This window comes from Yarrowia lipolytica, chromosome 1D, assembly GCF_001761485.1.
Source record: "Yarrowia lipolytica chromosome 1D, complete sequence".
Taxonomy (NCBI): Eukaryota; Fungi; Ascomycota; class Dipodascomycetes; order Dipodascales; genus Yarrowia; species Yarrowia lipolytica.
The window spans coordinates 902,241-930,118 of record NC_090773.1 but is presented as its reverse complement, the minus strand read 5'-3'; the positions used below and the strand labels follow the sequence as shown (position 1 = coordinate 930,118).

At 51.1% G+C, this 27,878-nt stretch overlaps 14 protein-coding genes across 14 annotated transcripts; 10 read left to right on the top strand and 4 right to left on the bottom strand.

Moving 5' to 3' along the window:
• Positions 1–239: 239 nt before the first annotated feature.
• Positions 240–563, top strand: YALI1_D09297g (uncharacterized protein; the record flags this gene model as incomplete). The annotated part of the gene is made up of 2 exons (XM_068282642.1): positions 240–364; positions 410–563. The coding sequence occupies 2 exons, from the start codon at positions 240–242 to the stop codon at positions 561–563; spliced, it is 279 nt and encodes a 92-aa protein (XP_068138743.1).
• A 924-nt stretch (positions 564–1,487) lies between these two features.
• YALI1_D09285g (uncharacterized protein) lies at positions 1,488–2,046 on the top strand (the record flags this gene model as incomplete). Its single annotated transcript, XM_068282641.1, has 2 exons — positions 1,488–1,539; positions 1,583–2,046. 2 exons carry the CDS (start codon positions 1,488–1,490, stop codon positions 2,044–2,046), a joined length of 516 nt encoding a protein of 171 aa, XP_068138742.1.
• Positions 2,047–2,389: 343 nt separating this feature from the next.
• YALI1_D09277g (uncharacterized protein) lies at positions 2,390–4,351 on the top strand (the record flags this gene model as incomplete). The annotated part of the gene is made up of 1 exon (XM_502524.3): positions 2,390–4,351. One exon carries the CDS (start codon positions 2,390–2,392, stop codon positions 4,349–4,351), a length of 1,962 nt encoding a protein of 653 aa, XP_502524.1.
• Positions 4,352–6,237: 1,886 nt separating this feature from the next.
• Positions 6,238–7,344, top strand: YALI1_D09238g (uncharacterized protein; the record flags this gene model as incomplete). The annotated part of the gene is made up of 1 exon (XM_502523.1): positions 6,238–7,344. The coding sequence occupies one exon, from the start codon at positions 6,238–6,240 to the stop codon at positions 7,342–7,344; it is 1,107 nt and encodes a 368-aa protein (XP_502523.1).
• A 66-nt stretch (positions 7,345–7,410) lies between these two features.
• Positions 7,411–8,565, bottom strand: YALI1_D09215g (uncharacterized protein; the record flags this gene model as incomplete). Its single annotated transcript, XM_502522.1, has 1 exon — positions 7,411–8,565. The coding sequence occupies one exon, from the start codon at positions 8,563–8,565 to the stop codon at positions 7,411–7,413; it is 1,155 nt and encodes a 384-aa protein (XP_502522.1).
• Positions 8,566–8,908: 343 nt separating this feature from the next.
• Positions 8,909–9,806, top strand: YALI1_D09203g (uncharacterized protein; the record flags this gene model as incomplete). Its single annotated transcript, XM_502521.4, has 2 exons — positions 8,909–9,209; positions 9,778–9,806. The coding sequence occupies 2 exons, from the start codon at positions 8,909–8,911 to the stop codon at positions 9,804–9,806; spliced, it is 330 nt and encodes a 109-aa protein (XP_502521.2).
• Positions 9,807–10,540: 734 nt separating this feature from the next.
• YALI1_D09168g (uncharacterized protein) lies at positions 10,541–13,246 on the bottom strand (the record flags this gene model as incomplete). The annotated part of the gene is made up of 1 exon (XM_502520.3): positions 10,541–13,246. One exon carries the CDS (start codon positions 13,244–13,246, stop codon positions 10,541–10,543), a length of 2,706 nt encoding a protein of 901 aa, XP_502520.1.
• A 147-nt stretch (positions 13,247–13,393) lies between these two features.
• Positions 13,394–13,852, bottom strand: YALI1_D09162g (uncharacterized protein; the record flags this gene model as incomplete). Its single annotated transcript, XM_068282640.1, has 1 exon — positions 13,394–13,852. One exon carries the CDS (start codon positions 13,850–13,852, stop codon positions 13,394–13,396), a length of 459 nt encoding a protein of 152 aa, XP_068138741.1.
• Positions 13,853–15,031: 1,179 nt separating this feature from the next.
• YALI1_D09142g (uncharacterized protein) lies at positions 15,032–16,015 on the top strand (the record flags this gene model as incomplete). Its single annotated transcript, XM_068282639.1, has 3 exons — positions 15,032–15,076; positions 15,754–15,808; positions 15,864–16,015. 3 exons carry the CDS (start codon positions 15,032–15,034, stop codon positions 16,013–16,015), a joined length of 252 nt encoding a protein of 83 aa, XP_068138740.1.
• A 26-nt stretch (positions 16,016–16,041) lies between these two features.
• On the top strand, positions 16,042–18,255 carry YALI1_D09140g (uncharacterized protein; the record flags this gene model as incomplete). Its single annotated transcript, XM_502518.4, has 1 exon — positions 16,042–18,255. One exon carries the CDS (start codon positions 16,042–16,044, stop codon positions 18,253–18,255), a length of 2,214 nt encoding a protein of 737 aa, XP_502518.4.
• A 1,468-nt stretch (positions 18,256–19,723) lies between these two features.
• YALI1_D09103g (uncharacterized protein) lies at positions 19,724–20,353 on the top strand (the record flags this gene model as incomplete). Its single annotated transcript, XM_502517.3, has 1 exon — positions 19,724–20,353. The coding sequence occupies one exon, from the start codon at positions 19,724–19,726 to the stop codon at positions 20,351–20,353; it is 630 nt and encodes a 209-aa protein (XP_502517.1).
• Positions 20,354–21,539: 1,186 nt separating this feature from the next.
• On the bottom strand, positions 21,540–23,297 carry YALI1_D09068g (uncharacterized protein; the record flags this gene model as incomplete). The annotated part of the gene is made up of 1 exon (XM_502516.1): positions 21,540–23,297. The coding sequence occupies one exon, from the start codon at positions 23,295–23,297 to the stop codon at positions 21,540–21,542; it is 1,758 nt and encodes a 585-aa protein (XP_502516.1).
• A 1,301-nt stretch (positions 23,298–24,598) lies between these two features.
• On the top strand, positions 24,599–25,462 carry YALI1_D09055g (uncharacterized protein; the record flags this gene model as incomplete). The annotated part of the gene is made up of 1 exon (XM_502515.3): positions 24,599–25,462. The coding sequence occupies one exon, from the start codon at positions 24,599–24,601 to the stop codon at positions 25,460–25,462; it is 864 nt and encodes a 287-aa protein (XP_502515.1).
• A 1,167-nt stretch (positions 25,463–26,629) lies between these two features.
• YALI1_D09034g (uncharacterized protein) lies at positions 26,630–27,664 on the top strand (the record flags this gene model as incomplete). The annotated part of the gene is made up of 1 exon (XM_502514.1): positions 26,630–27,664. The coding sequence occupies one exon, from the start codon at positions 26,630–26,632 to the stop codon at positions 27,662–27,664; it is 1,035 nt and encodes a 344-aa protein (XP_502514.1).
• Positions 27,665–27,878: the final 214 nt, after the last annotated feature.

Here is a 27,878-nt window from a genome sequence, read left to right as displayed (position 1 = left end):
CCGATTTTGGCGGCGGGAAATCGAGCGTGGTTGGCAAGAGTGCGAGAATCCGCACGGTCTTTTTTTTCTGTTATCAGATGGCTTTTACTGCCGACTGAAAATCGCCTGCTTAAAGTTGTGCCGAGCCCCCCCCAGTCAATCAATCAACGATAATAAGGGGGGACCACAGGTAAACTACTACGATGTACGATACTGTACAGTGTGTGTGGTGTGGACGGTAGAAAGAAAAATTTTCACAGATGGAAATACAAAATGGACGATGGCAGATGGATGAGATTGATCATTGTGCATCGGTGCCGTGGATTTACGACCTACATGACATGAGTTGCACGCGGCTAAAGGCCTGTTCCTGGGCTGGCGACTAGTAGCAATTGTTGGCAGGAGCTAGTAGCCGTGCGAGCTAGCGTAGCGTGGACGGTGGAACCAATAAGTCAGACACAAGTTGGTTGCTACAAGTAGACCGCTCCAATAACACGTCGGCTGGCGTTATCAAACGGCACCAAGTAGCACAACCAATCCCAGTACCTGATGAATGTCTGTCTCAGAGTCTCAGACACTGGTAGGTTAGACCACGCTGGTTTGGCCAAGGTTCCCAGAAAAGAAAAGCGAAGTCGAGAGTAGAGAGTAATACGAGCGTCGTCGCAGTGGTTCCATGGAGCTCGTGGCTGTCTCAGTTGCAGTCTAGATCTGCCACAGCTTGGTCATATATGGCGGTTTGGTCTCGCATTAGCTTGCAGTGTGGTCAAATGGGTGAAAACAGTCTGAAGGGTGGAGAACTGGACATGTGTATTGGGAATGGTCCAGCATCCAGCAGCCGACGTCAGCATCTTCTCAATCAACTAATCTCCAACCGACCACGGACCAGAACCTCATGTCTCGCGGTCTCGCTCGCATGCCTCGGTATGACGTCGACGATCAACGGTAAAAAACGGAGCCCGACGCGGAAGCACGTACGGAGAAAGAGGGTTAGACTAGCGACTCTGATGCTGGTAGGCTCTGAGTTGGCATCCGGGATCTAGTGGTTCCAGGGTAAGCTTGGCAGAACCTAGATGTTTTTGATCAACTTGATTTGCATGTCAGACGGTTCGGCTCCGCGATTTCATCTATGAGAGCGCCATCTGGGAGAAAGCGAGAAATGTCCACCTGGTCCCCCGCTGAGACATTGGTGTTGGGTTGGTGGTGTCAGCGACAACGCCAGCGTTGGTCCAGACCAGGACAAGGTCTGGAGACACCCCAAACGCATTGGCCAGGAACAGTGTCTTTTAGGTGTCCGAGTAGGTCCAGCCAAGAGTGCGAAGCTTGAGTAGCCAAGAGCAGGAGTTGGCGGATGTTGGAGGAGGCGAGAAAGGGAGTAGGGTGAGAGCGGTGTCATAGGCGCTGTAGTAGTACGTGTTGATTGAGTAGGAGTGGGGGTGGGACGGAGTAAGACTACGAGTGGGATGGAGTAGGTACTCAATGGCTAATTTCCATCAATAGAACGCTATCCGATGGCGGACGGAGTGAAACGGAGTGAAACGGAGTTGAACAGAGTCGGACAGAGTCAGACAGAGTCAGACTAAGATCGAACAGACTACAAATTGAGTCAAACGAACGTCAAACAGTCAGTCAGACAAACAACTCCTCCCCTCGTCCAACTCACTCAACCGACACACTCCAAGCGTCCAACTCCCCGCTCCACTTCAACTCATCTCCTCCTCGCCTCGTCCAACTTCACCATCTCGCCTCGTCCAACTTCACCATCTCGCCTCGCCCAACTCCACCCCCGTCGCTCAAAAACACAAAAGCAAACCGTGGCCATCCCAACCTAAGCGTGCTGTGGGTTTGCTTCGTCTCGTCAAGACACGCCGTCTTGGATACAAGCTCCCAGCGCCAAGCCCGCCGGGTAACCGGTTGTGGGATTTGACATCTGATAATACGGAGGAGGGCTCGCCTCCTGATTGGCGTGAATGCATCGAGCCCGCGCTGAAAAGGAGGCGGCGAATCGCAAATCAGCGACAAACACAGACACAGACACAGTCACAGACACAGACACAGACACAGACATAATCGCAAACACAACCACCATCTACGCCCCCTCCCCTGCAATCTGATTCGACGCTAATCAGTATCATCTCCACTAAGGCTAATACTATGTGTGGAGCTCTCTTTGAGTGTTTGGGCATGATTGTTTAATTTTTTTTTCATCTGATAATTTTTTTTTTGCTCCGGCAGAACAAAGAGACGCTCCCTTTTGTGCCCAAACGACGTGCAATCTGGAGGTGCAGTGGAACGCACAAAGAGAGGCAACCTAGAGCCCATCAGACTTCCTCCGCCAGACCAAACTTTTTTCTACATATATAACCAAAGTCGGAGCCATCCCTTTGCTCACACCACACCGTATTCTCTCAGAATGAAGTTCCAAGTGGTGACCGCCGCGCTCGCCTTGGCCGGCCTTTGCTCGGCCCAGCTCGCGCCCATTGGCAAGAACGACAAGTACTACAACTTCACCGCCACCTGGGTCAACGCCAACCCCGACGGCGTCCACGAGCGACGAGTCATTGGTATCAACGACCAGTGGCCCATCCCCACCATCAACGTGACCAAGGGCGACCGGGTCATTGTCGATCTGTACAACGACCTCGGCACCCAGAACGTGTCTCTGCATTGGCACGGTCTGTTCATGGAGGGCCAGAACGCCCAGGACGGCCCCGTGTGGATCACCCAGTGCCCCCAGTCCCCCGAAGACTCGTCTTTTGCTTTCCGATACAACTTCACCGTCGAGCAGGCCGGAACCTACTGGTACCACTCCCACGTCGGTGGTCAATACCCCGACGGTCTGCGTGGCGTCTTCATCGTCAACGACCCCGAGGACCCCTACAAGGACGAGTACGACGAGCACATCTGGTTCACCGTCTCCGACTGGTACCACGAGGAGATTCCCGACCTGCTGCCCGATTTCCTGTCCGTCTACAACCCCACCGGAGCTGAGCCTATCCCCTCCAACATTCTCTTCAACGACACCCTCAACACCACCATCAAGGTGGAGCCCGGTAAGACCTACAAGCTGTCCATCATCAACATTGGCGCTTTCGTGTCCCAGTACGTGGAGATTATGAACCATACCATGGAGGTTATTGAGATTGACGGTGTTTACACCGAAAAGTCCGACCCCATTGACCTTCTTTACATCACCTCTGCCCAGCGATACTCGGTACTGCTCAAGACCAAGGACGATGCTTCCACCAACTTCCCCATTATGACCACCATTGACGGAACCATGCTGGATCTGACCCCCGAGGATCTTGTTCTGTACCAGACCAACTGGCTGCAGTACAACGACGACCCCAACGACCGTCCCGAGGGTCCCGAGAACTACTACTGGCACACTGACAAGGAGGGAGATGGCGCTGATGACGAGTTCGAGGAGCGACGATTCGATGACATGGATCTTGTTCCCCTGGACGGCATGAAGCTGCTGCCCGACCCCGACATGACCATCACCGTCAACGTGACCATGAACAACCTCAACAACGGTATCAACTACGCCTTCTTCAACGAGCTCACCTGGGTTGCTCCCAAGGTCCCCGTTCTGTACACCGTCATGTCTTCTCCCGACGGCATGGAGACTGACGCCACCATCTACGGAGACAACACCCACACCTACGTTCTCAAGCACAACGACGTTATCGACATTGTGCTCAACAACGAGGATGCCGGAACCCATCCCTTCCACATGCACGGACGAGTCTTCCAGGTTCCTTACCGATCTGAGGCCTACGAGGACGATGACATGACTCCCTTCGACCCCGAGGATGAAGACATCAAGTTTGCCGAGGTGCCCATGCGACGAGACACAGTCTACGTCAAGCCCAACGGAAACATGGTGATGCGATTCCGAGCTGACAACCCCGGTGTTTGGTTCTTCCATTGCCATATTGAATGGCACATGGAGCAGGGTCTTGCCTTCACTCTGGTTGAGGCTCCTGAGGAGCTCAAGAAGCAGTACGTGCCCCCCAACCACTTCGACGCCTGCAAGATCGCCGAGGTGCCCACCGTCGGAAACGCTGCTGGCAACGACACCGACTTCCTCAACCTGTCTGGCCAGAACCTGCAGGAGAAGGATCTGCCCGCCGGCTTCACTGCCCGAGGTATTGTTGCTCTTGTCTTCTCCTGTATCGCTGCCTTCCTCGGTATGGGAGCTGTGGCCTGGTACGGAGCCTCTGACATCAAGAACCAGGAGATTCGAATGATCCAGGAGTTTGAGCGAGAGGCCGGAGAGGAGGTTGACGGCGCCGAGTCTTTGCAGGACGTGCAGGACGAACCCGTTCACATTCCCCACCCCCACCTTCACCACAACAACGCCACCAACTAGATGTACCAGTACCGTACATCCAGTGCTTCGGTTTTTAACCCTACAGACTAATTTACAAAACGAAATTAAATAGCGAACGAATTATGACTTTTTGACCATGCCGAAAGCCCCCGTATATAGTATGAATTATGACTCTTCTGAATGACTCTGAATGACTGTGTTGGTGTAGCTTTGATCATGGCCCGTGGTATCGTGCGAGTCGAGTGGCGCAGGGGTCGTATGATCATGTCAGAGGATATCATGCCTAGTCACAATTGCCATCTTGCCGTCTTGCCTCTTGCTTTCAATCAGGTATCTTTGCTCTCATTCGGGGTTTGGTATCGTAGTCATGTGCTGGGGTGTATGTATGGTCAGCCGTGTGCTTGTCAAATCCGGGGTTTGTTCAACCGGGATTGCACGTCTCTATATACTTGCTGACGGCGTCTTATTTGCTCACCGGCTCTTTATTCCACTTCTCTATTTGCTCGTTTATTTGCTCATGGATGTATTTTTTGTACTATCGCAACTTGCTCGTTCGAGCAGTGTTTGTTGAGTAAAATTAGCCAGGTTTACTTACAAAAACCCAAGTAGGGGTACTTGAGGACATTGACAACAAAACAACACAACTACTGAGTAGTACAGTAATATCAATCTGAGGCGTGCGTTGAGATGGACCCCACAAGCCCTCAATAACGTCCACCTCCGTCGATCGTTTTTGCTCTTTTTTTCCGCTATAATTGCTCTATTTGTAGCCAAGAGTGAGCAATATGGGTTAAATTATTTTGGCCCTGAACATGTCACGGCGGGATTCGAAGCTGTGGAGATGGTGCTACAGACGGCGTTACAGACCACAAAACAACCACGTATTAGCAACTCTCCATGGAAGTAACGCAGATCCACGCCGGTCGCGGTCTTCTTTACCCCTTCCTGGCCAACCTCTCGGTGCGGACTGCTACATTGATACATACTGAGTTTGTCAAGGGGCAGGGGACGACTGAAAGGCTCGGAAAGAGTGTGAAAAAGCCCACAAAAGGACGGAAAAAGCACCAAACAACGGAAACAGGTAGCTCCAACAACATGCCCAACCTCCAGCTGCCAAGACCCTCCACCCAGTGAGTGTGTGACTACAAAGGTCCACGCTGGGTTCTGACAGGCCAACTACACGTCCAAGCTATTTTAGCCTTGTCTTAGCGTTGCCCCTTTCAACATGGCAAGGGTGCCGCGCGCGGCTACAAGGACAAGAGATCGATGGAGGCCACTATCTGATGTATTGACATGCCGAGAGATGGATTAGATAGGAGATGGAGGGCGGGTTGGGGGAGAAAAAGGGACGGTTCAGGCTCAATTGGAGGCGGAAGAGGACTTTGATTTATACTTGAGAGTGTCAAGTAGATTTAGAAAATCAGTCAAGAGCCAGATCCGTGTGAAAGGTGATGCAAATCCAGTCAGTTGCAAATCTCAGCACTGGTACGATCTCGTGCAATGTAGCAGTCGTCTCTGGTCCACGCAAATGTCTTTTTAAATTCAATTTCACTTCCAATTTCAGTGAAACAGCAAAAGATCCACTTCCCTTGTGAGCAACTCTGCGACAAACATGACAAATCTACGCTGGAACTAATTTTATCGGAAATTGCACTTTACAGTATATCGACATGGCGACAAATTGACATGAAAACACACACGCAGAGACACCCAGTTCTTTTCTGGATTGGCAGCATTGATTTTTCGGACATGGCACATCAAAAAAAACGGAGACCGATCATCTGACGCGCGCAACCGCCAAGGTAACACAGATTATGACCTCCAATTAAACTCGCGTCAACACCTAACAAAATACTTCAAACTATACTCATGGCTCCATCACGCTATCACACTCCGATCATGCAACTCTATCTCTCCATGTCAACATGGGCAGCCTGCTGGAACAACTCCCTCCAGAGGTCTACGCCTCCGTCCTCGATAATCTCTCACCACGTGATGTACTACGGCTACGCAAATCCTCCCGCGCCATTCTCGACATGTCCGAAGACTATGCTACTGCCGCCACAAGAGTAGTTCGCTGCTCCATCGAACCAACTCATGCAGCCTGCTGTACCCTGGCCAAGCTGGACAAGTACCGCGAGTGGGACATTCTGGACGCCCGCAAAGCCCCCATCAACAGTGAAGATCTTCTACACGCCGAAAAAGCCAGCGTGGCGTATCTGGCGCTCATTATCCCGGGTCTTCTGATGCCGTTTGTGGTGCGCAGAGAGAGCCGAAGACAGCTGGATCGAACGGACCTACAAACGCTCAGAATAGCCTACATTCAGTACCGAGACGTGTGGAAGGCCACGGGACAGAGATACATTGAATATCAGGAAGGAGGACTCAGCATCCTTAAGGGATCTACCGTGAGACAGGATGAAACGTTCAAAACGGTGAAGATACCACCCCATCCGGTCCCGAGAATGCTGGAAATGAATCCGCACATCCCAGACTACTACCATGCGCAGACTGTGGCTCTCAGGTTCAACTCAGAGCTCAATAGTCTCGGTGACCTGATTTTGTTGCATTCGAAAACAGAACATAACACAGACGAAAACATGCTGAGCCATCTGTTTTGGCAGGAACACAATTCCGGCAAAATGTTCTCCATGCTGACTATTGTGCACGTGCCTGAACTGGGCAGTATCATTCGAGAGGCCTACTTTTGGAACAATAAGGTGTTTTTGTTCTGCGAAAACTACTTCATGGAGGCGGAGATCGTGGGCGCCAAGGGTGCTCGGCTGGTGGTAGACAAGCTTGCTGGAACGTACCACACGGACATTGCGGCTTCTCAGGACCATGCCGTGTCTCCCGCTGATACGCAAGTGAGATACATTAGTGAAGGAAAAGTTCTTCTGGGAGACTATCGAGTGTTGGATCTAGATAGACAGACTGTGAGCCATAGAGAGCCATGGGTCCCGAGAGACAAGCAGGGATTTTACGTGGACTTGCCTGTTAGGTATGGCAATGAAAGATTTGCTGCTGGCTAAACAGCGCACTTGAAAAGATGCATAGTATATACAATATAGATTAATGATTCATGACTTTAGAGATGGTTACACCTTCTTGGCGACCCAAAACTCGACGTCGTATCTGTAACCTCCCATTCTCTCAAGATCAGAAGAATAAGGAACCCCCTCAATGCTTTCCCAATGAACAATCTCGAAGCCGAACTTGGGGATGACCAGCTTCAACTCGTCGACACTCAACTCAATGTTGTTAGCGTCATCTTCAAAGTGCCACAGCAAAGGGCCTATATTGATCCAGTGTTCTCCAGCCGAGAGCATGTCTGCAATCGTCTCCAAATACCGGAAGATGTTGTTGGCAGTGTCGATGAAGAAACAAGTGACCACACAGTTTGCCTTGTATGAGTCTAGAGGGTACACGTGTTCAAACGAACCCGAGGTCATGGAAAACAAGTCGCTTTCAGACAAAAGTTGAGAAGCAGCGAGATCGGGCACAATCACTGGTCGTATCTGGATGTCACGCGATTTGACATTGGAGAAGGAGTTGACAAACGGATGCACAGCCAGACAGTTGGGCTGCTGCATGATGTTGATGATGAAATTCGACACAAGGAGCATGTGGAACGAAAACTCGTTTCCTTGGGCCTGGAATCCGAGCTCTGTGCACAGGTCAAACGGCAACCGGCCTAGTCCGCAACCTGGACACACGATCCGAATGTCTTTGCGAGCATCCTTGTCGGGGTACAGCTTTTCCAGCCACTCGAATATCGGTTTGTTGATTATCTGCCGTTCATATGCTCCTTCTGCCGTCCATTCTCTGGCCACCTGTTTGAGAATCGACCGCACCTTGTCTCTGTCCATGTTCATGGCATGGTACCCTTGCGCGTACTTGCCCAGCGTCTCTTCTAGGTATGCCTTTATCGAGTTGTGTTCGTCTTTGATGGGCGAGACTGCATCTCCATTCTTGTCGTCTTCCGAGGGGATGAAATGTTGGGCTGAGTAGGCCAGAACGAGATCGAAAAAGGCCTGATTCGAGTCAATCGCCTGCGTCACCTTTTGCAAATGGTCCTTGTATCCCAGCTCTTGCAGCAGCTCTTTGTGTTTTGCAGTCAGAGCAATGTCGTTGCGAGCTCGGCCGTGGAAAATGTCCACCCGGGGGTCCACCAAGTGTCGTTTGGAGTCTTCTCCGTACGAGTTGAACGAGTCCAGCGTCTTGAGCAGGACTCGGAATTCTTCGTTGTCCATTCTGGTCCGGATTTGCCAGAAAATATCCACTATCTGACCACCAGTTGGCGATGTTGTGCTCGTCGCTAGGATTATTTTTCCCGCATGGAGATTACATAATTCCCACTGCTGACTACTTTGGATCCGTGCGGCTCATTAAATGTGTTGGCTGCCGCGATAATAGCACGCGCTTAAATCACAACCTCCAAAAACACAAGTCGGCTTACATAATCCAAGGTTACCCTACTCTGCTCCCAAGGCAAAAACTCCCACCCAATCACGGTGCAGCCAAAAGTATCACACAGATACAAGCCGAAGCGTACATACAAGGCTCACCACAGTCGTCACAGCACAAGTTCTGAAAATGTCCCACCCCGTGCCCTTCTCCGCGGCCAACAAGAAGTTGGTCACGTCCATGTACCGACAGTCGCTCAAGTTGGCCCGAAACTGGATTTCAAACCGACAGCTGTTTCGACAGAAGGCCGTCGAGATCCGACACAAGTTCGACCAGAATGCACAGATCTCCAACCCCCGGCTGTTGGCAAGAACTCTCGACGAGACCCGAGCACACCTCTACGAGTTCCGACACCCCGACCCCATCGTCCCTCCTTCTTTCCCCGGAGGAACCAAATACGAGCGAAACGTGCCTCCTCGAATGGAGAAGAGTGAGTATCGAGCGAGGATAAAAGTAGGATGGATGTTTCGAACACGGAAAGATGGTCCAGAAAGAATGAATGATTTTGGAGAAGTTTAAGCTATCAATTGTGGTTTGAGGGTGATACAGCCCGTTAGTGGATACGTCGCGACCATGGGGTCATGGAGTCAAGCTTGATCTGATTGCCTTTATGGCATTGAAACGAGTGGTTTTTGGACGTGAATACCTCTGATTTGAAAGCCACGGAAATATCAACCAGATCAGTGACATCCACCAAGCTGTCACATACCGCGTCTTGACTACCATCTCAACAGGACCAAGCTACATGAATCAAACATCCACTCGGGAAAAACAATGCCATGAAGATTTTTTGTCCAACATGCACGGTTTCATTCCCGTTCTCTGAACTGTTCTAAACGGGCACGATCTGACTACGACTTCTATCACCCGAAGGGACACCTGTTCAGTACCATATTCGGGAACATGCGGACTCGATCTTGTCATTCTTTCCTGGGACAGAAAGCAGCCGTCTGTTCGTGACTTCCGGCCATTTTCTTCCTCATATCATACTAACCCAGTCATGCAGCACAACCTCTACGAACCCTGATGCATCCGTAGTAATACATTTATATGGAATTTGAAATAGATTGATGGAATGGAAGAATCTCAGAATGCAGAGCACAATGGAAAGTAAGCGTGCAAAAGGTAGTTGTGAACTACAAGCCGAACCAAGTAGACCTTTGGTGGTCTTGTAGGATGCAGCACGGTTGAAGAGAGAGAAATGTGTTGACTTTGTGGCAATCTATCACATGAACCGACTTCAAGAGATGCCAATGTGTTACATACGAGTAAGTACTCGTTTTCATACATACCAACACTTTCTCTGAGGACTTGGGTGCAGCTGGACCCTAAAGATTATACCAAAGGAGGATTGCGATTGGGCAATGGTGAGTCCCCATTCGTCCTCAGATTGTGGTCCCTCTACTTGGACAACTTCTGTGTCTTTTCAGAGATGTTTTCGGGTTGCCAGCCCACTATGAAGAACTTTTTCGTTGGCAAGAACGCACTTTTCAATCATAGTTGATGAAGCATTTGCATTGTAAAAGTCCTGAATCAATCAGCTACAAGTAGTGCTACCCGTATGCACTTTTACTTATATCTCCACATCTACACCATTTCTCATCTCACTTCACTCCATCATTACTATATGCTATTATGTGTTTTCTTTTCTTCATCTGGAATGAACGTCCCCTTGTTGTACATCCGAACCGAGACAGGCTTGCCGTCTCCTTCGTCTTAATTATCCCAGGTCCTCTTCTGTCGTCATATCTCTCCTGCCAATCACTTGCCTATCTGCTTATCCACCCACTCCAACACCTTGCCTACGTTGTCTCCTTCACAAGCAATACCGTCATTCAAGTAAACCGCCTTGCCCACATCCACATCTGGGGTCACAGAGCCGTTCCAGACTTGCAACTTCCTGGGCACTGCAACAGGCGGTTGCCCTGGCTGAGGGGGAGGAGGCAGCTCCAGAGGGCTCTCTTTGATGAAAAACTTGACTCCGTCTAACGTAGCACTATGACGAACCAGAGTCACGTCAATGTTCATCTTTCCGGGGTAAACGAGCCGCACAAAGGCCGCCGAACGCGGAACAATGCTGAGACGCGGCTGTAGTTGTTTCTGGCGCGTTTCCAGATCGGAAATAGACAGATTCGAGATGATTTTCTCAAGTTGTTCAGGATCCCCTCCCCTCGTCTTTTGCAGCTTCTGAAGAGTAGTATACAGATTTCTCGTGGTCTGAAGCAACCAAACGACAGGTCTCAAACCACTGCTGTTGAGAGTCTCCTGCAAGTACGAGTGGATAATATTGTGGGGGTCCGTGGGGGACAAGTGCAGAGTGATATTCGGGTTGAGCTCACTGGGGATATCCACACTCACCTGTGCATCTCCCAACTTGAACTTGATCTGCTGCATGGAAGCCGTCACCAGTTCCAGACCCAGATCCTTGATGAGTTCAATGTAGCTCACAATCTGCTCAATCTGCTGAAGTCGCTCCTTCAACTTGTTGACAAGAGAGAAACCAGGTGTATTGGCACCCTCCAGAGTCAGTTTATAGATGCCAGTGGACGCGTCAAAGTCGATGGAATCGTTAGAGGGCAAGTTCATGACCGTCTTGGCCCGTCCCTGAACATGTAGCTTCATATCCATGCTTCCTGCACTCATTTCAGGTAAAATCAACAGAGACGAATGCGACCACGACGTGACCAAGGCTGAGTTGTCAATGGCAACAACAGGTGTATGCTGGGCAGACCGAAGCAACCGGAAGGGGGTTTTAGCAGCGCGCAGCTCGTCCAAAATAGGATGAAGCACGATTCGATGGGACGCGAAAGTCACCATCTGAGTCAGCAGCTCGTAGTCGTACAGACTATCAAGATCCTGGTTCACGTGGATTCGATCCATGCATTCTGCTGTCCAGGCTGTGTCTTTGCGCACTCGCAGTTTGGCTATCCACCAGAGCGGCAAAGAGCCATCTTCAGGCACAGTGACGACGACAAACCAATTTGAGGGCCACTGTGGTTGTCGCAGAAACAGCACGTATCGGGTGGTGAAGCCGAAATGCGTCTTCATCTCGTCAGTCGACAGTGTCACGTTCTGAGCAGTCCAGCCGGTGGCACAAGCCCGTGTTCTGATGTCGTTTTCAAGAGACAGGAGACGCAGCTTGAACAGTACAGAAGCAGCTTGATCTGGGCGGGACACAAGTTCATTGAGCGATCTCTCCGCTGAAAGAATCAGAGAAGTGGCATTCTCAAGAACAGTCTTACCCGTTAAACGGTCCACTGTGAAAACAGTTGATCTCAGAGACGTTAGTCTGAATCTCAACTTATGTCCGTCACTGCACAACGACACCATATCGCTCGAGTCGCCCAACAATGCTCTGAGCTTGGTGTAGACACAAGAAATGATGTGTTTGAGATGCAGAGTAGTGACGTACTCCAGCAGAGAAGCCACGTCGGTCGATTCACCTCCAAACTGAATCTGGTGCTCCGAGTACGGCACCTCCTCCCCTTGTCTGCTCCATCGCACAGCTATTCGCAAATCGGATTCTGAAAAGATTCCGATTTCAAGCGTACTCTTGGGTCTGTGGGTGGCATGCTGGCTCACCCAGTATTCCAGTGCAATCAAGCTCCTTTCCTGGTAGAATCTATGTCTCAGAGTGCCGCTCCAAAGACCCTTGCTCATCTCCATGATCTGTTTGTAGATCAGGGCCAGTTTGTAGTTAAGCGCAAACTTCATCAGGAGAGAATACAGCGCCGAGAGGCCTCTCTGGGCCAGGGCCGAGTTTCCTGCACGCTCCAGCATGCCTCGCGTTTGGGGAGGCAGTTCTTTTCTGTCCCCAAACAGCAGCCGGAAGTCAATGAAGAAAAACGGTCCATCCAATGTATCATCTGCAATTCCCACATCCACCTCGAAAGCGTTTGCCACAGTGAATGTGGCTCGTCCGTTGGCAATCTTGTACCGCTTGAATTGCGGCGGAATGTCTGTGCTTTGCGCCAGTTGCACAGACAACAAAACGTTGAGATCCCTCAATGTTCTGAGTATCGTCTGTGGCTTGAGTTTTTTCTTGGGCGCCATGTCGTGGTCGCCGAACGTTGTGGGTGCGCCTCGGGTCAGCACCTGGACGGCTGTCTGGAGGTCTGGATTGCGGCTCTTGGCTGCTCCTAGGTCACGGCCCAAGCCAACCAGCATGTGGTTCAAGTTGTCGAAGCAGTTGCGCTGGCCATGCAACCACGCCACCACGTCGATGCACTTTGTCACGTCCTCCGATACCTTGGCCCACTTGGTCAGCACATAGGTGCGCACAAACTCCTGACGAGCTCGCACCAGCACTTCCAGCAGCGCCTGCTTTTTGGCCACGTCTGCCGGCGTCGAGGGCAGCGTTTCCAGCACGTTGGCCAGCTCGCGGTGCGCGTTGTCACACACGGTGCCTACGGCTCGACCCAGGTCGACGTAGTTGGCCTCCACGTGCGGGATATCCGAGCCTTTCATGATGAGGTTGACGGTTAGGGTTGGAGTGAAGTATGGTGAATTATATGATAAGCTTAGTCATCGGTGGGAGGAGGTTGCATGCAACCATTGTGAATCAACGCTGGCATGATACAATATCCAAACAATAAGTGCAAGATGAGGGGTAGTTTATGGGATTGTTTTGCTGGTTGCGTAACTGCAAATTGTGTCTAATTTCACTCCATGTTCAGCTACTTGTTCGGCAGATGCTCGGATCTCCGAATCGCCCGACACTCGTGCTTGGGACAAATTTTCAGCCTCGGAATCTGGCTTTGAAAAATGACGTTTGAAGATGGCATGAGGGGATTGTGGCGTGGGTTCGATTTGAGGGGTGGTGGATATAACGGATAATGGAAAAGGGGAAAAAAAGAAAAAAAATCGCCAAATTGAAAAAAATCGCCAAATTGAAAAAAATCGCCGAAATTGGAAAAAACGCCGAAAAAAAAGAAAAAAAAAGAAAAAAAAGAAAAAAAACAAGAAAAAAAACCCCGAATTGAAAAAACAACCAGTAGAACTGTCTCTGTCACAACAAGCGGTGGATAAAAAGGATCGAGTGCCGACACAAGCCTTTGAGGGAGTTCGATCCATGCATCTACTGTACTTACTCCACACTCGGACACAGCCGTTCAACCGTCATGTCAACATGGCGGCGCAAGTGGTCTGCTTGCGTCAAGTATGGATACGGCCCGACTATATCATGAGTACACTGTATTTTTTGTTGGGCAGCGGAGAATGGAGTATGTACTTGTACTCGAGATTGACCAGTTCAGGGGACCGACTACGCACCTCGGATGGTATCAGCAGTGTCAGTTCCCGTTTGAGACGTGCTGTATTGGTACAGTACCCATATTCATAATATATCCTCATTCCCGTCAGCCATTCTCGCCACTCTCGTCAGCCATTCTTCAGCTATTCTTCAGCCATTCCTCAATCCATTCTTCAGTCCGTATTCACCCGCTGTACATGGAATATTCCAATATCGGGTGGGACACATGCTCGTATTATTATTGTTATTATTATTATTACTGTTATTATTATCGTCAGTCGGCGCACATCTGAAGCACATACTGCTGCTGCTGCTGCTGCTTTCGGGAGCCAGAATGTGTATACAAGTCGACACACGACCTGAACCTGTGCAGTATGTATCATGGCCCAACGTCAATCAGCCAAATGACGTCTATACGAGATCGCTCTCAAAGTCACCGTCCGAAAAGGTTTCTGTCGATCCCTTTTCAGCTTTACGTGCTCGAGATAGCGTCCACATGCGGCGGTATAAGTATGCTAGAGCCAAACACCAGTGGACAAGGTAGCTTCTCGTAGTCCAACTCTAGTCCAACTCGTAGTCAAACAGCGCCACGATACTTGTAAACAAGGTCAACCTTTCTGGCAAGTGAACATGTACAGGCCCGGAGTCCGACGCGTAGACCGTCGCCAGGACTCGAGCGGACACAAGTACTGTCAGACCCACCAGATCCAGCCCTATCTCTGAACCTTGCAAGTGAATTGGATATGCACGACGATATCCGTTTGGTGAGATAGCAGTAGAGTTTGGAGGGGGAGGGGTGATACCAGACACTTTGGTACGAGTACGGTACTCGTAGTTAGCATAAAAGGGTCACTCTAGCGCACATTCCACATTCCGGCGCTGAGACCCGCGCGAAACACGGAGCCGCGGCGGCCAAACGCCCTGGCAGGAGTCCCTGTGCTTCCGACAGGCACCCTTGGTCTTTGGGAGCCTGGGTCTTTGGGAGCACACTGTCTACCAGTATGTACTATGTACTATACATGATATCGGTGGGGCTGGGAGACCATGTGCAGATTTGTAGCATCAGTCATCGGACATAGAGTGGGTCAACAGGTGGTTGAGAACGGAAATGCGGGCGAGCAAAGCATGAAACAACCACACACGGCTGACACGGGCGATGAAACAGCCCCAGTCGCTCCCGCAAACACTGGTTTCCGCCCGTGGGCTCCACATCCAATCACATCCAAAGAGAGACACCTGTGACGCTACAGACCAAGTCTGAGCCAGATTGGCGGTCGGTGCTTGTGCCTCTGCAGCACTTTACTGAAAACAGCCCAACCGCTACCCAGAGCCTAACCTTGAAATTCTCCATACCAGCCCTGGATGGGAGCGCTAGTCAAGAGGACATGAAAGCGGACTCGTGTGTGAAGATAGGAGACGAAAAAGACGGGCTGGATGGCTCTTTCTTGCACTCTTTTTCTTCTTCACTTGTTGTACCGAGACCAGCCAATCGCCCGCTTTTTTGCTCACCTGGATCCGAAACTCACTCAACTCTTCACTTTGCAAACCCACGCACTGGTGACCTTCTCTACACTGCAAACTCTGGTTGCTAAAGTTGGTGCCCACCCACAGTTATCGCCAGCCGTGCCATCCGCTAGACTCTCTTTTTTTTTGCCTACTCTTGTTACCCGTTGAACACGCCGACTATTGTGGACGACTGACGAGGTGTCGCCGTGCCCTATAGTACCTGTCCGCCCCGCCCAACACCACCTCAACTCGCCCCGCCTTGCACTTGCTCTGTTACCCCGGATTAGAAAAATAGCTCGACTTGATCATTAAGAGGTTTCGACTCAGACCACACACTCGACGATACAAACAAGACAACGGACAAGAAAAATAAGCCACACGACAAGGTCACACTACCCGACAGACACAGACATCGCCAACCTACAAGTGCGCAGACTCAGTCAACCTACGATATACATCCACCCAACCACCAACACTAACCCTCTCATCTTCTCACACACCACCCATGGTAGAGTCCTCCGACTCACCACCCAATAGTAATGGGACACCCAGCTCGACGTCGGCCAACAGACACATTCCAACAGACACATCCAACACAAACGGCACGACCGCAAAACGACTCAGCGGTGTGAACGATGACGTCCCTGTCGCTATCCAACAGCTGGCAGTGACGCCCACAAACCAGCAGGGAGAATGGTTCTTCAAGTCGCCGTCATCTTACACCACCCCCAAGGCCATGGGCACGGTTCTGTCGGGTCTCCAGGTCCAGATCCCCACCGAGGACGGCCGAACGTCGATTCTGACAACGCCACCGCCCGCAGGACGACAACGGTCCTCCACACTGTCCTCTGATACTCCGGGTGGCCAGAGCAGCGCCACCAGCTTCATCGACCTCACGCCGCTGCCATCGCCTAACCTCTTTTCGGACCCCAATGCCCCCGGCGTCTTCCGCTACTTCAACGGCAACTCGCCACCCATGGCGTCCATTTCGCGCATGCCGTCGCTGCGATACAAGAAGGAAACGTCTCCGGTCCCGCAGCTGGCTCCATCGGCAGGAGAGCCGGAGCCCACAGGGCGCCGGGTCATGTCCGAATACCACTCTGGACCGTTCCCATCGTCACCGTCAACCGTACACCCTGTGTCTGCGGGCCACCATACCCGCCATGTCATCCCGTCACGGTTGCGCACAGAAGCAGACTCGATCCATGTAATCAAGTCACCCAAAAGATCGGCGCTCAGCGACGAGGAGAAATCGCCCGATTTGAGCACGCCGTCCACGGCTCGTCCGCAGTCGTCCGGAGCCGCCTCCCTGCCCCAGCATGTTCCCCAGCGAGTCGTGTCTGTGGCCACGACAAACTCGGAACTCGACTACCACTCGCAGATGCTCAAACGAGAGCAGCACCTGCGTCAGCGGCAACGGGAGCGAGAACAGGCCGATGACGACGGACTCGCCGAGTACAGCAAGACTGCCCATCCATTGGGTTCGTCACTGGACTCGCAATCGAGCGTGCGGTCTTCAACCACGACTGCCTCGTCGGCTCACACTTCCCCAGAGCTCACTGCTTCTCAGCCACCGTCGTCGTCCATTTACGACGCCTACGATATTGACATGAACAAGACGTCGTGGCGAGAATTGAGGCCTCTGGGACGAGGAGCGTTCAGTCGGGTCGTTCTTGCCGTTCCACACACCCGGCAGAACTACGACGAGGCCCATGCCCAACGAGACCATAATCTCGTGGCCATCAAGATTGTGGAAGTGGCTGCTGCCGGTGGAGCATCTCGTGAGCGAATCGAGTCTGGCCTACGCCGAGAACTCGACATTCTCAAGCACGTGCAGCACCCGTCGCTCATCAAGCTACTGGCGTTCAACATTGATGACAACCGTGCACTCATGGTTCTGCAATACTGCCGCGGCGGTGATCTGTTCGATCTGGCCTCCAGCCACAGAAACGAGCTCACGAGTCTTCTTGTTCGACGTATCTTTGCTGAGGTAGTCAATGCGGTCATGTATCTGCACTCGCAAAACATTGTTCACCGTGACATTAAGCTGGAAAACGTTCTTCTCAATATCCCCGTGGAGGAGATGCTTACATTGGATCCCGTGACCTACCCATACAGTCTAGTCACGTTGACGGACCTGGGTCTCGCTCGTCGCATTGACCCCAGCGAGCCCACACTCACCACCCGCTGCGGCTCCGAGGACTACGTGCCTCCCGAGCTGCTCATGGGTCAGCCCTACGACGGCCGCCAGACCGACTCGTGGGCTCTTGGTGTACTTTTGTACGCCATCATGGAGGGTCGGCTTCCGTTTGACGCGCCCCGAACGTCTGGGGGTGGCCGGTCTCGTGGCCGGACGGCCCACCGGATTGCCCGGATCGAGTGGTCCTGGGGCGTGTTCAAGGACGAGCCCGATGGAACACCTAATACGTCTCCCAACCCCACCGGTCTAGGCGTGCCCACTGGCCAGTGGGATCGCGAGGCGTGGACCGGCGGCAAGGAGATTGTAAAGGGCTGTCTACAGCGGCGCAACAAGCGGTGGTCAGCGTTTGAAATTGGCCAGAGGCCGTGGGTCAAGGAGGTGCTGCCCAAGCGGCTCATTATGCGCGCTTCCATTGACGGTATGGCTGTGGAAACCAAGATGGTCAGTGTTGATACCCGGGACGTAGAGCGGGCGGCTTCGGAGCCTGCCCGAACCGAGCCTGCTACGATCAAGGCGTAACAGTTTGGTGGTTGAGACGATTTGGAGGAGACGATTTGGAGGGGACGATTTGGAGGAGACGATTTGGAGATGACGATCTGGAGGAGACGATTTGGAGATGACGATTTGGAGATGACTTGAGGGTGCGAGAAGTGCTCAACGAGATGACGATTATGACTTGCTCAACGAGATGACCACATTTGGATCTCGACTCACATGTAATATACTATATTTATTTGCATCATTAGGGGTAATTGAAGGTACCGGCAAGTAGAGTGGACTGTAACGAATGTCTTGCTCCGTATTATGTTTGAATGTGATGATAGGAAGGTGGATACTTGTACAAGAGTTGCAATCCGCATTTTCTTCTCAGATTCTGTTTGTTTAGGGTCAATTTGAAATTACTGTACATACATCGGAATACACATGATTCTTGCTTGTAATATAATATTTCAAGACTGCATACAGAGTGATGATGGCAGTTATCATGACAGATTATCACACACGATATACTGTATGTACTAGTCCGTCTGCTAATAATAGTTCAACACACCGTGTGTACAGTACAAGTACAACGTCTGTTTATAAACAGAACATGCTGAGCGAGTTGGGTCAATCACGTGACTGTGTCATTGGTGTGCCTTATGTAATATTTTGTAATATTTTGTATGGTAATGTGCCATCATTGTGTACTGGCTGTGTTATCGCATACCATAATCACCGTATCAAAAGTGAATGCAGTTTGCTGACACTTTGTACACCACCTCGGATTAGATCAAGTTAAAGCTCAGCGTGCGATTACTCAGCACTCCCTCTCTGGTCCTCGTCATTGGCACGATTTGGCTACATCGGTCTTGGATACGACGTGTGTTGGATAAGAGGGAGAGACGGTGCAGGCCAGCGCATCTGATACGGTGATTGCCCGTTGGTAGCGCTGTTCAGTAATACAGCTTTGTTTAGGTTCGCCCAGTGCAGGCAGTTGGACGCTTGTTCTGTAGCTATTGTTCAAGACTGTGGCTGGTATGGCAGGTGGTTGCAAGAGAAAAAAAGTCCGTTGCGAGCGAGTTTGGTCACGTGACAGGAGGAAATGTATATATCTATGTGATTCCGGGATCCCCTTTTCAGGTACCGGCTGTGTCTGTCTCGTCACTGCCCTCGGCATTATTATTGCCACCAACTCTCAGTTCTCCCAACCCACTTTGCCACTTTAGGACAAGCTCAGCGCTACCTTTGACTTTGACTTGGGTTGCCTCCTTTCTGTATCGTGACAGCACAGCTACAGCTACAGGATAAACGACGGCTCCCAGTTACTACAACAATCTCCCCGTGACCGTGACAGCAGCAGTGACATCAAAGCAACAGCGCAACAGCAACAGCAACCGCAACCGCAACAACAGCAGCGTCACCACTTGCAGTTTTACTCCAGAACATTACACTACTTTCACACGTAGTCACCTTGACATCTACAACACCGATAACAGTTCTCAACATGTCTGCCCCCAGAAAAACCACCAGCGTCAAACTGGTGCTGCTCGGCGAGGCCGCGGTCGGCAAGTCGTCGCTGGTGCTGCGGTTCGTCAGCAACGAGTTCCAGGAAAACAAAGAGCCCACCATCGGCGCAGCCTTCCTCACACAAAAGTGCAACTTCCCCGACCGCACAATCAAATTTGAAATCTGGGACACGGCCGGACAGGAGCGATTCGCCTCTCTGGCGCCCATGTACTATCGAAACGCCCAGACCGCGCTCGTGGTCTATGACATCACCAAGCCTCAGTCATTCATCAAGGCCCGACACTGGGTCAGCGAGCTCAAGTCCCAGGCATCTCCAGGCATCATCATTGCCCTGGTCGGCAACAAGCGAGATCTGGTGGACGACGACGAGTCTGCCCGAAAGGTGGCGGAGGACGAGGGCAAGCAGCTCGCCGAGGAGGAGGGTCTGCTCTTTTTTGAAACCTCGGCAAAGACCGGCCTCAACGTCAAGGACGTGTTCATGGCCATTGCCCAGAAGATTCCCGAGGAGCAGAAGGCGCCATCTGGAGGCCTCAGAGGAGCAGAGGAGGACAGCAGGGTCGACCTCAACTCGGCCGTCGCTGGCCCCGAAAGCAGCTGTGCTTGTTAGATAGAGTAATTATTGCGGAGATGCGCCATCCCAGCGGGCTGCCAATACAAGTGGCAGGCGTCGGTGTATGGCCTCAAGTAGACTCTACTTGTAGTTCACTTGTATCGTCCATGTCGGCGTCCATATTTTTTTAATCACCTTGTCTGTCTTGTTATCTACAAGTACAAGTACTGTGTGGACACAGCCCACTTCTCACTCACAAAAACATGGTCCCTGCGTTGGCCTTATTCACAGGTAGGCAGTAATTATGAGCATGGATAATGACGCATTTTTGTACGCAAACAGTTGAGAATAAGGTACCCCGTCATTCGCCGCGGTCAATCGGGCGCTTCAGGCGGGTCACGTGACCCTAGTATCCTGTCGCCATCGGCTTGTCGGACACTTGTGTATTTTGGTGTCACACAGTGTTTCCTCCTAGAGAGTAGATTGCGATCTTGGTCAGATGACATCATAATGAGACACATGCGCGGCTCGACGAAGCAATAGGATAATCGGCTGAAGCTGCAATTGGGGAGATAAGTAGCGCTGTGAAGGGGGATTTCTTCCCCAGGACACAAATAAAACCCCCCATGAAAAGCATTCTTTCGATCTTCACGCCACAGAAATTAACTCGGTTATACGAGGCAACCCCCACAGACACGTTTTAGTTGAATGTTGTTGACAGAGCCACCGAGATTAGTTGAGAAGCTCTCAAGATTCTTAATCTGTCACTCGATAATATGTCGATATGATGAGTTTCGGACGTCCAAATTGTTGGTATTTTCAAATTCAATTCGGACCCGTGAACGCCGCACAGACACGGACACGTGCTCTGCTTTGTTTTTTGTTTGGGTCCTGTGCGAGTGGTGTTGAGGAGGAAGAGTGCTCTTACTTGGGTATGCGTCTGTATAACGAGATGGTGAGTGTATCGTACCACTAGTAGCGCTACAGTAGCTACAAGAGTACTACCGTACGAGTGATCTATAAGGTGGCTGTATGGAGATAGACCTGCGCAGAGTGCAAATGATACTCTTCCAGTGAGACACATCTACACAATGTCTCGAAATAGTGCGGGGCGCTGTGGTGTTGTAGTCCAAGACCATTCCGCTTCGCATATGCCTTTTGGCTCAATGCGTCAGTTATGTTACAAATAAATACTTGGTCAACTGCAGTGACCGATAGTTGGTTGATGGTTGATACCTCCTTGCTAGACGCCCAACAACTTGCCCACAGCAGCAGCTCCTCCAAGCACAAACCGCACGAGAGAATCTCCCGCGAGGCTGCCAATGGCGTACATGTTGGGAAGCACCTGAAAGTCGCCGTAGAAGGCATTATCCATGGCCTCGCACGACTGGGCGTCGCCTGGAGCTCCCGCAGCCACGTAGGTGCATGGAGAGGCGCCTGCCGAGTCGGGGGTCTTTGGATCACCGTTGGACACAGGTCGGTTTGTGTGCTTGTGTCCGAGGTCTGAGAGACCGTTTGATGGGTCTCCCTTGTCTTTCCTCGGGTTGAGAATGCGCTTGGAAATCGTATGCTTGTTCACCGTGTAGGCCTCCTGTTGAGCGAGGTCTAGGGCATGCAGGATGCGGTTTGATAGAAACTGCAGAGACCCGGTTCGACCGACACAAATGCGCACGCCTCCTACGTGTCGAGTCAGAACCTCTCCGCCGGGAAGTTCTAGTTTGAGAACTCCGTCTTCAGCAGATAGAATCTTTGTGTTTGCCAGTCCCTCGTAGTGGCATCCGTTTTCTTCAAACTTACATTTTCGAGACGTTGAAACAACCCCATTAGTTGGTTGAGCACCGCTAGCAGACCTTTTCTGAGTTGCAGCTGCCAGCCTCATCCATCTGTAAATAGAAGCGTACTCGGGGTACAGCTCTCTAGGGAATCCTTTTAAAGGACACGGTTTGTCACCCCATTTGAACAAATGAAGCACTCTTCCGCCCTGCTTGAAAGTCGAACTGATGATGTCGGCAGCAGAGAAGCCAGATCCGACCACCAGGGTGACATCTGAGTCCGAATGGTCAAAGTGGAAGAGCCCATTGAACCGTTTGTCAATCAGCTCGTTGAGAGTCATGCCCGTGCACTCCGAGTTGTACAGCAACGACTTGGATGAGCAGTTTGCGTGTTTGTGGGTCTTGAACTGTGACGGTTTGTCGAAAATGCCGGTTGCCAAAACCACATTAGTTGTAGTAAGTCGGCAGGACGGACTTCTCTTAGGCGACGCCCAGGAGGCTGTTTGCGAACTTGGGCCAGAGGGAGATCCAGGAACAGATTCAGAGCCAGGGGTCATAAGACCAACCTGACCGTTGTAACTGACGGAATAGCCTCCCTTGCTTCTGATATCGACCTCTATTACGGTTCCGATAATTAGTGAGTCTGAGATGCCCACAATGTCGGGGTAGGCGTCGAAATACGACGCTATATCTTTCCTTCGAGGCCGCAAAAACTCCGGAGGTGCATTGCCGTACTTTTCTTTGTAATGCGTGGAAAATGGGTAGCCTGGGAGAGACAGCATTTCTGCGTAGCTCAAACATTGGTCATCAGGAGTGGTTGTAGAAGTATCAGATTGAGCCCATTGGCCTCCAGGATGGGTTCCGATGACCACGTGATCAATCGCCCGCTCGGGTTCGTGCACCCACGTGATTCGGCTATCCATTTGGTCCCTACTGACGTAGTTGATCTCGTCTGAGACCACCAGCAGATCCAGAAGCAGGTTGACTGGCAGCATGGACGATCGGAAATGCGGACCCTTGTCGATCACGTGTTGCAAAACGTCTCGGTTGGACACCGCGTCCAGCAGCGACTTGCCTCCCGGCCTCTTCTCATACTGAGCCAGCAGCCTGTGGAGTTCGGGATCAGGATGTGGCTTGTGGGGGTTGTAGTAGGGTATGTTGCCGTGCAGAATGTAGGAGAGACAGAGTCCCGCGGGACCTGAGCCGATGACTACCGTGTTGATAGACATTGTGGCGCGTCAGAAGTTCTCCAAGTCCTCGTCACACTGGTTGGTTGCTCATGTCGACATTTTGCATCAGAGTTTGTCCTTTAGCGCAACAGAGTTGGGCGAGCTTGCAGCGTGCAGTTGTGCGGTGAGTTATGCGAGGTCGAGAGATGTGGGGGTGAGGAACCAAGCAAGTGTTTGTGTTGTGGATGAGGGGAAAAGATTGCGTTTCTCTTTGGTTACTTATCCTTTGCTCCGGTGCTACGTGCTTCAGCTGCTTCAGCCACAATTCTGTCGTGCAATACGCTGCTGCAACTGTCACATCTGCGCAATTTGTCAGCCACCCTAAGCTCACATTCTGCCTGGTGCGAATCCTCCAAGCGTATGAGACATGTCCTTGTGGCGAAAGAGAGCCGCAAATCAGGTTGTGACAAACGGCATTTCGATTGGCCAGTCTCGAGATACGCCATATACAAACAGAGCTCTGTATCCTGTGTCTCATCAGCTATTTATAAAGCCGACTTGTAGATGCGGGCACACACTGCACACCCGCCAAAGGACCGCCCAATCAGCAAAGGAGAAACGAGTTGGAGTGACACAAGAACCGAGTGTTTTTTTCAGCTTTTTTATATAAGGACGGCTGTCCCGCGCCCTGGCGAGCAAAGTACTGTACAGTACTTGTACGATACAGTAGCACCGCGCGCCATCTTGGTGGGTCTTGGTGTCATCCATCAGTCAGCTTGGTTCCTGTGCCTAACTGTAATTGGCGGAGTCCAGTGGACCCGAAATCACGGCGTTGGGCCCGTCTCAGGCGTGTGGGGGTAAGTGGGGGTACAATATGAAGATGTAGCTGTGGACGTACCATGTGCAGCCGTCGTTATTTTTCGGGTTTTTTGCTTTGTGTCATGGAGTAGCCCCTTTTATTTCTCTTTCAAATTTCACCTTTCAAATTTCACCTTTCAAATTTCACTTTTCAAATTTCAAACAATGGATTACTTCCCGTCTTGAAATCGAACTGACGATACTAACTGTATACGCCGGCACTTACAGTACATTCGACATGATGCATTGGGTTTGGACGTGGCAACTGTTACGTAAGTGAGAATCAGAAGAAGTCGGTTAATTCCCTCAATTGGTGGGTTGGAGCGATATAACTCGTACGTCTAGGTTTCCTGACATTCAGCTATTGTCACATTTAATATCTTCTCGAAATATCCTTTCCTGCCCTCACAATAAGCAACTCTCTTGCAGTTACCCGCTACACTCACTTGCTACGCTACGATTACAATACAAGTCTAACCATCAACACTCCCCCACACCCCAACATGTCCGTGTCCCAAACCGATTCTACCGTGACTGTCACTATCGGCTCGTCCGAAGTCAAGATCCTACGATACGGAGCCACCGTCCTATCGTGGACCATTGACGGCAAGGAACAGCTGTGGCTGTCCGAGTCTGCCAAGCTCGATGGCTCCAAGGCCGTGCGAGGAGGCATTCCTCTTGTTTTCCCCGTTTTTGGCAAGTCCACCGAGGGCCCCACTTCGGCCCTTCCCCAGCATGGCTTTGCACGAACCTCCACCTGGGAGTACCTTGGTCAGACTTCGGAGAAGCCCGTGGCTGCCATCCAGTTTGGTCTGGGTCCTGAGAACCTGTCTGACGAGGCCAAGAAGCAGTGGGACTACAACTTCACTCTGATTTACACCGTGACTATCGACGACGCCAACAAGACTCTCGAGACCCGAATGTCAGTGGAGAACGCTGAGCAGAACAAGCCCTTCGACTTCAACATCCTCTTCCACACCTATCTGCGAGTCCCCGAGATTGCCAACGTCGAAGTGACTGGTCTGCAGGCCGTCCCCGTCAAGGATAAGGTGACTGTTTCTTCCTACGTCGAGCAGGCCGCCAAGGTGACTGTATCCGGAGAGGTCGATCGAGTGTACGAAAATGTGCCTGGAGCTGTCAATGTCGATGTCGAGAACAAACCCTACCTAACCGTCACTCGAGACAATATCAACGACGTGGTGGTGTGGAACCCCTGGACCGAGAAGGCCGAGGGTCTCGCTGATTTCACCCCCAAGCAGGGCTTCCACCATATGATCTGCATCGAGGCAGGAGACGTGGCCAAGTGGCAGAAGCTGGCCGCTGGCGATAAGTGGGAGGGTGGCCAGAAGATCAAGGCTCATTTGTAGACAAGTGTACAACGAGTTTCTTAGGCGAATGAATTTATTGTTGATTTGGGGGACCCGGAGGATTGCAACCGTGTCAATGGATACGATTGACTCATATTTCTGTTTCCGAGACGTAGTTATAGGATTTCAAGCTGACAAGCAACGGATTGTACCCCCTATCTCCATATATAACCAGCACTTCTAACATACAGTATTGTAGCAACATGTACTGAGCGGAAAGAAGTCAAGCTGCCCACGAGAGCATTGCTGAACAGTGCAATGTCATAATAAGAAGGATGTTAGTACATTATTCCAAATCTTCCTGTAAGAGAAACACATCAGTCATATTTACACTCATCACTTCCCAGGTCTGTATGCTCTAGGATAATCGACCAGCAATCGCCGTTCTGGGCTAGTGTCGCACCTCTGTATGCTCTGCATCATTCCTTCTTGCACATCTATTTTTGTTAGTGGGTCCATTGGAAGGTGCACATATTGGTGCACATATTGAGGCTTTCTGCGATACAGAAACGGGATATAATTATACCATTAGAGTCGCTGGGGAATTCTGCATTTAATGGCATACATTTTCTTCTCCTTTCACGGGTAATTTCGTCAGTTGTCGGACATATCGTTAACACCAAGTGCGCGCCTCCGCTACGCAACCTTGGTATGTCCGTCCATTTATCAGCACCTTATTTTTGTCCGCCCAACCTTGCTTGTAAGGCGTACGGTTCGAGAAGAGCCGTTACACCTTGCCGAAGGAAGCAAACGCAAAGCAGGTTGTTGATCAGAATAGGCTTTTAGAGGACATGCCGAATGCGAGGGAAGGTAGCAAGTTTTGGGTGAAGAGGCGGAGGTATTGAGATGGGGAGGTTTACAATCGATTTTTCGAGTCTTGTTTACTCGATTCGACCTTTTCCGCGACAAAATTGACCCATTACAGCCCGTTTTTATTGCTGCCATCTTTTTCTATCACTGTCTAAATCTGCTACAATAGTATGAACTGAATTGGAGCGAACCTTCATAATTGTTCCATGACATGACAAACTGACGGACATAAGAAATGCAATGTAGATGAAAGTTGACGGAGATCAAGTACATAGTGGAGGATATATAACAGTGCACTGCTGCCGGAAGATACCTCCTGACATCCCATAACCCACACATCCAACACACAAACACAACATGTCTACTACACCCACCACTCTCATCACTGGAGCCACTGGCTTCATTGCCGGCCATTGCATCGAGCAGCTTCTGAAGGCCGACCACAAGGTCATTGGAACGATTCGATCGCAGGAGAAGGGCCAGCGATTGGCCGCTGCTTTCCCCGAGGCCATCAAGACCGGCCAGCTGGTGTTTGAGACTGTTTCCGATGTCCGATCCGAGCAGGAGTTCAAGACTCTGTTCCAGAAGCACACTGACATCAAGTATGTGCTCCACACCGCCTCTCCCTTCCATTTCAACGTCGAGGACCCCGTCAAGGATATGCTTGAGCCTGCGGTTGAGGGTACTCTGACCGTCCTCAAGACCGCCAAGCAGTACGCTCCCCAGGTTGAGAAGTTCGTCATCACTTCGTCTTTCGCCGCCATGATGAACTGGCACGAGGTTGGCGACTCCTCCGCCGTCGTCACCGAGAAGTCCTGGAACCCCGTCACTTGGGACGAGGCTGCCCAGAAGGGCAATGTTGTCGTAACCTACCTGGGCTCCAAGAAGTTCGCCGAGAAGGCCGCTTGGGATTTCATGGAGTCTGAGAAGCCCTCCTTTGGCCTCACCACTGTCAACCCTGCCTACGTCTTTGGTCCTGGTATTGCTATTGATGCCAAGGCTCTCAACACCTCCAACGAGGTCATTGTCCAGGGAGCTCTCTCTACCAAGCCTGGTCAGGATGCTCCTGCTGGCCCTGCCCAGATGTGGGTTGACGTGCGAGACGTGGCCAAGGCCCACCTGTCTGCCATCTCCAAGACCCTAGACAACCAGCGTCTCATGCTGTGCGTGTCCAAGTTCTGTAACCAGGATCTCCTTGACGTGATCAACGAGAAGGTGCCTGAGCTCAAGGGAAAGATTGCTACCGGAAAGCCTGGAACCGGAGCTGAAACTGACAAGGAGGGCTTTCAGTTTGATAACGACCAGACACGAAAGGCTCTCAACTACGACTGGATTCCCCTTGACAAGTCTGTGGCTGACTTTGCTAACCAATGGCTGTCGTTCCAGAACTAAAACGTTCGAGAGCGAAGCCCGAAGAGTCCTTCCAGTGATTTGACTGACCCCATAACCACCAATAGATATAGATGAATGGATAACTTATAGAATCATTCAACTTAGAGATGATAGAACGCGGACTACACAAGTACAATACTGTACTCGTACCAGTACATACCATACACATAACGTAACCCAACATATATTACTAGAGATGTATGTACTCGTCGCA